The 5,045-nt window shown below is 34.6% G+C and overlaps 1 protein-coding gene and 1 long non-coding RNA gene across 2 annotated transcripts; both read left to right on the forward strand.

Annotated features, from left to right (window-relative positions):
• The first annotated feature begins 160 nt into the window (after positions 1 to 160).
• On the forward strand, positions 161 to 943 carry LOC116122076. Its single transcript, XR_004126833.1, has 3 exons — positions 161 to 216; positions 334 to 426; positions 904 to 943. It is a non-coding gene; the product is annotated as an uncharacterized LOC116122076 (long non-coding RNA).
• A 5-nt stretch (positions 944 to 948) lies between these two features.
• Positions 949 to 3,435, forward strand: LOC116122077 (beta-galactosidase 9-like). The gene is made up of 5 exons (XM_031407991.1): positions 949 to 1,047; positions 1,282 to 1,370; positions 2,296 to 2,401; positions 2,980 to 3,067; positions 3,269 to 3,435. Exons 1-5 carry the CDS (start codon positions 979 to 981, stop codon positions 3,433 to 3,435), a joined length of 519 nt encoding a protein of 172 aa, XP_031263851.1. The 5' UTR covers positions 949 to 978.
• The last annotated feature ends 1,610 nt before the right edge of the window (positions 3,436 to 5,045 follow it).

Consider the following 5,045-nt stretch of genomic DNA (forward strand, 5'->3'; position numbering starts at 1 on the left):
AAAATATATTATCTCTTCAGTTAATTTTCATGTAGAGTAGTTCCTTGGGAAGGGCTTTATATTGGAGAAGCTGATAGAATATCACTTAGTTTTATGTTCCACAAGCTTCCTACTAAAGTTTGTAGGGTCTGGTCATAGACCCCAATTTTGAGCTTGGTACACTTTCAAGAAAGGTAGTGGGATTTCTGGGCATCAGGAAAAAGAAAAAATAGCGAGGTTATGTTATATGATAATTTACTCTTTTCGATGAGATTCACCTTAAGCTTGCAGAAAACTGAAATTGAACTTTGTGTTGGTGCTAATAACAACTCAATGATGCTTCAATTTTTCCAGGAGGAGATGCAACGGTTTGTCAAGAAGATTGTGGATCTGATGCGAGAGGAAATGCTGTTCTCCTGGCAAGGTGGTCCAATCATTATGTTGCAGGTTGTAAGAGAACGTTAAGTTCACTTTGTGCATGACTGCTTTCAATGTGTTTACTATATTCACAAGATGTATGGCCTTGATTGTAAAGGTGGCCCAAATCTAGGCTGTGATAATGCCTATTGATTTTAATGAACTTATAATGATGGCAATTTGCACCTAGTGTCATGCACATTTTTCTTTTGGTAGGAAACAAGAAAATCGTATTAAGAAAAAAAGAAGTTATGATATAAGGGACAAGTTGACAACAATGAACCCTACCTAAACCCTGTAAACCCTAATTTCATGCACATTTAGACTTGAAAAGGGAATATAGTGTTTGCAGTTTAATATGCCACATTTAGACTTGAGATATAGTATTTGTAGTTTAATGTGCTAGAGGAACATTTACTTGTTACTAAATAAACCAGCCTTAGACACTTTTATTTTTCAATATTTCTTGTAGCTAACTGGGTTCTAATTGTAATTAATTTTTATCAGATTGAGAATGAATATGGAAACATGGAAAGCTCATATGGCCTGCCAGGGAAGGACTATGTTAAATGGGCTGCCAATATGGCCCTTGGGCTTGGTGCTGGAGTTCCATGGGTGATGTGCAAGCAAACTGATGCTCCGGAAAATATCGTAAAGCCTGGCCTTGATTATCTGTGTTTAAATTTCTTTCATGTAGTGTTTGTGAATATTAAATTGCACTGTAGAAAGTATAAAAACAATGTGAAAAGAAGCTAGAATTTAATTGCATAGTGGTTTCTTAAATGTAAAACTTTACATAGTTTGATATTCTTATTGTGTAAAAGTTATTGGATTTAGAACTGTTGACAAATTCATTGATTTTGGTTTTGCCTTTTCTCTGCACAGATAGATGCCTGTAATGGATACTATTGTGATGGTTTCAAGCCAAACTCGAATAACAAACCAATACTTTGGACAGAGAATTGGGATGGATGGTATGGTAGTGCATGATGATTCCATAGGGTTTTGTTTGTCTCATCCTATGATTATTTGTTTACAAATTTTAGTTTGTACTTTCTTTATGTTAAGAGATGTGTTTGATCCTAGAACATACTCGGTCTCTTTGAGAATTTGAAGATTATCTTTTTAGACAAATGCAAAATTTACAGTTAAGCACAGTTATTTACAAAACCATCAAGTGTTGGAAAAAATAGACAAAATTTTTATAGGAATGCTTGATTTTTTTTTTATTTGGTGATAGATTTAGTTTTAAGATTTGAGTAGGATTCATTTAAGGTACCCTAAGTATCCCCTGGTTTCTTGGAGGCATCTTATATCAGCTAAATAATAGTTGAATACAATGGGCTTTTGAAAATTTCATACTTCATAAAATGCTATATACTATTGTCTTAGAAACAAACTATACAAGTTTATTTTTTATTAAAACTCTGTTTTGGTTGTTATAGAGGAAATATTATTTTGTTTTGTTTTGTCCATGATTAAAGAATTTAAATGTTTAACGATTTCTGATTAGTGCTTATTTCATCATTTGATAAAACATAATTTTACATAAATAAGAATCTCCCTTTCCTTCTATCTTGCTCGGTGAATGCTTAGCTCTGTTTTCTAATATCTATTTAGTTGAATAAAGTGTACTCAATCTTTTAAGTTGTGTTACATGTTGCCATGTTACCGTTTGAAAAATTTCCTACTAATTCAAAATGATACCTTCTCTAAAGCTGAACTTTGAAATATTTGGTTCCTGTTGAAAATATATATATTTTTTAAATATTGCTGGAAGTACATGAGCAATGAATCAGTAGTAAACTATGTTAGGCATGAGTTATTATGACTCCTGTTCAGAAAGTGCTATTATTCTATATGAGCTACAAAATTAATTTTTTTGGGTGAAATTTGAAGGTATACGACATGGGGTGGAAGATTGCCTCATAGGCCTGCTGAAGATCTTGCTTTTGCAGTTTCACGCTTTTATCAACGCGGAGGGAGCTTTATGAATTACTATATGGTACAATAGATAACTGAATTTGAGCTGATTTAGATTGAACAGGACATGCATGACAAGATAGGATTTCATTTGGAAAATGGTATGGGAGTAAGACCTTGTTATTATGGTTATATGTGACTTTTTCCTGGTTTCAATCAAATTCTTTAAAGATTCTGTGGTGTTTTAAACAAAAGTAGTTGCACCTAATTTTTTTTTTTTTTTTTTTTGTTTCCTACAGTGGTAGCTATTTTGGAGTCGTTAGTTAAAATATGCTAATGAATAGGAAGTGGCTAGCGCCAACATGACATGGCAGTGAAGCTTTCTAAGGGTCTAGAGTTGGTTTTCAATGTTGCTGTCCTAATGAAACTAAAATAAACTAAAAATGAGTTCTTTTGTGGTTTTTGTAACTCTATAATTGTGAGGTCCCACACTCCTTGGGAAGATTAAATGGTTCAAAGAATCTGTTGGTTTTTGTAACTTCAATAAATTTTATGATTGACAGAGAACACATTATATAGGTAACGTCAGTAACGCCTATATGTATTCCTCTTATTAATGTGCACGTGCTGCCTCTTGACAAGCCTGATGTATTGTTGCAGTATTTTGGTGGAACAAACTTTGGTCGGACTTCTGGTGGCCCATTCTATGTTACGAGTTACGATTATGATGCTCCACTTGATGAATATGGTATGTTAAACTAATTCTAAATAACCATAGTTGTTCCTCACTTGGAAACCTTTCTTGGTTGTGGCACAAGTTCTTATTTATTTTTCCAGGATTTCGTGGCATAAGTAACTTGCCAAGAGAAATTCTGTATCAAGGGTCAATCTTAGTGTTAAAATTCTTACTGAGGTCCAAGCTAAAGGATCTCGTGTATTTTTCATATAGGTCTTTTGAGTCAGCCTAAATGGGGACATTTGAAGGATCTTCATGCTGCTATAAAGCTTTGTGAACCTGCTCTAGTTGCTGCTGATTCAGCTCAGTATATAAAATTGGGACCAAAGCAAGAGGTTTATACTAAGCCTCAAGTTATTTATGGTGCTCGATTAAATTAATTATTGAATATTCAGATTCCATTTGCTATATAATGTTGGTTTTGATACATGCAAGTACGTAAATATTGAATCATATACTTTTCAACATCAGGGATCAAAAATTAAAAAAAGATGAGAGCATACCTAGTCGTGAGTATTCTCAAGACTAGTTCTCTAAAACTCAAACTTGTTGACCAACACTCCAGAACACTTCAATTTAGCAAACTAAATTGAGAAATATTTGAAACCAGGTTCTGGTTTTCCCAGGAAAGTGCTTGGCCAAAACTTCCAGTATCCTTCTCTCAATTTTGTTTCGTGGGTAGGGTTTGTATGCATTCGGAATCTACTTGGTTGCTTATTTTAATAGTGGAGATGTCTCATGAACCCTAAGAGGGCGTTTGGTTGGGGATAATGTGGGATTACTGGAGTTATGTCATCTTCTATTATTTGATTACCACGTTTGATTGTCAAGTAATATAAGATTTTAGAAATCTTCAAATATTAATAGTAATTATTGTTAGTAATATTGGAGGTAATCTGATTACCTCCATTTTCTTAGGTATTCTAAGATTACTATGGTAATCTCTTTTTTGTTATAATTCTATCCTTTATTAATAAAATTTTAGGACAATAATGTCCTTATTTTTAAATTTATTTACATGAATATGGCTTTTACTATTACATCCCAATTAATTAACTTTTTGGACAAAATTACCTTGGAATTCAAAACAAATTATAGCTCACCCAAGCCACCACCCCCACCCACCTGCTGTAGGCAACCATCGCCTCGGCCAGCTGTCGTCGGAACGGCGCACGGAAGGTCGAAAATGGCCGTTGTACGCCGATATGGCCATTTTCGGCCAAATATCTGGCCGGAAATGGCCAGATCGTGCCAGATCTGGCCGTCCACGGCTAGATCGATGGCCGTTAATGGCCATGTCTGTGGCCGTCAACGGCCATCGATTTGGCTGGTCACGTCTGGCCATTTCAGGCCAAATCTCTAGCCGGAAATGGCCATACGACGCATGGAGGCCATTTCCTACCTTCCGTATGTCGTTAGGTTGCCGATGGCCGGCAGTCGTTGGGTTGGTGGGGATGCTTTGTTGATTTTCCAAACTGTTATTATGAGGTTTTTTTTGCTAAGTTTTTAAATGCAGGGGGGTTATAATAATTCAAATAATAATTAATATTAAAAAATAATATTATAATAATATTTAATTAGAGGACAATTCAGTAATTTAAATAACATACCCACCAATTTATTCCTCCATACCAAACATATTAATATAACATACCCACCAATTAACCAAACACATTTTTCTAAAGATTCTCAGTAATGTTCAAGGTAATTTAACTTTTCAGTAATCCAACATTCCCTGAACTAAACGCCCTCTAAATAGGATATAGTTTGTGGTGGCGACTTTAGGACCCATGTAATCCCTGCTCATTTTTATTAATTTTAATCTGATGTCCCTATGTGCCAGGCCAGCTGTTACCTTCCTTCCAGATAAGTCCTTCCTTGCCTATTGCAATGTAATATGGGAATTTCTTGAGGAAGTCAATTGTTGTGGTACATTTTGTGGGGAACAAGATAGCTTTTGATATTGTTTTAAACATGATTTATTCTGTAA

Source organism: Pistacia vera, unplaced genomic scaffold (assembly GCF_008641045.1).
Source record: "Pistacia vera cultivar Batoury unplaced genomic scaffold, PisVer_v2 Contig1310, whole genome shotgun sequence".
Classification (NCBI taxonomy): domain Eukaryota; kingdom Viridiplantae; phylum Streptophyta; class Magnoliopsida; order Sapindales; family Anacardiaceae; genus Pistacia; species Pistacia vera.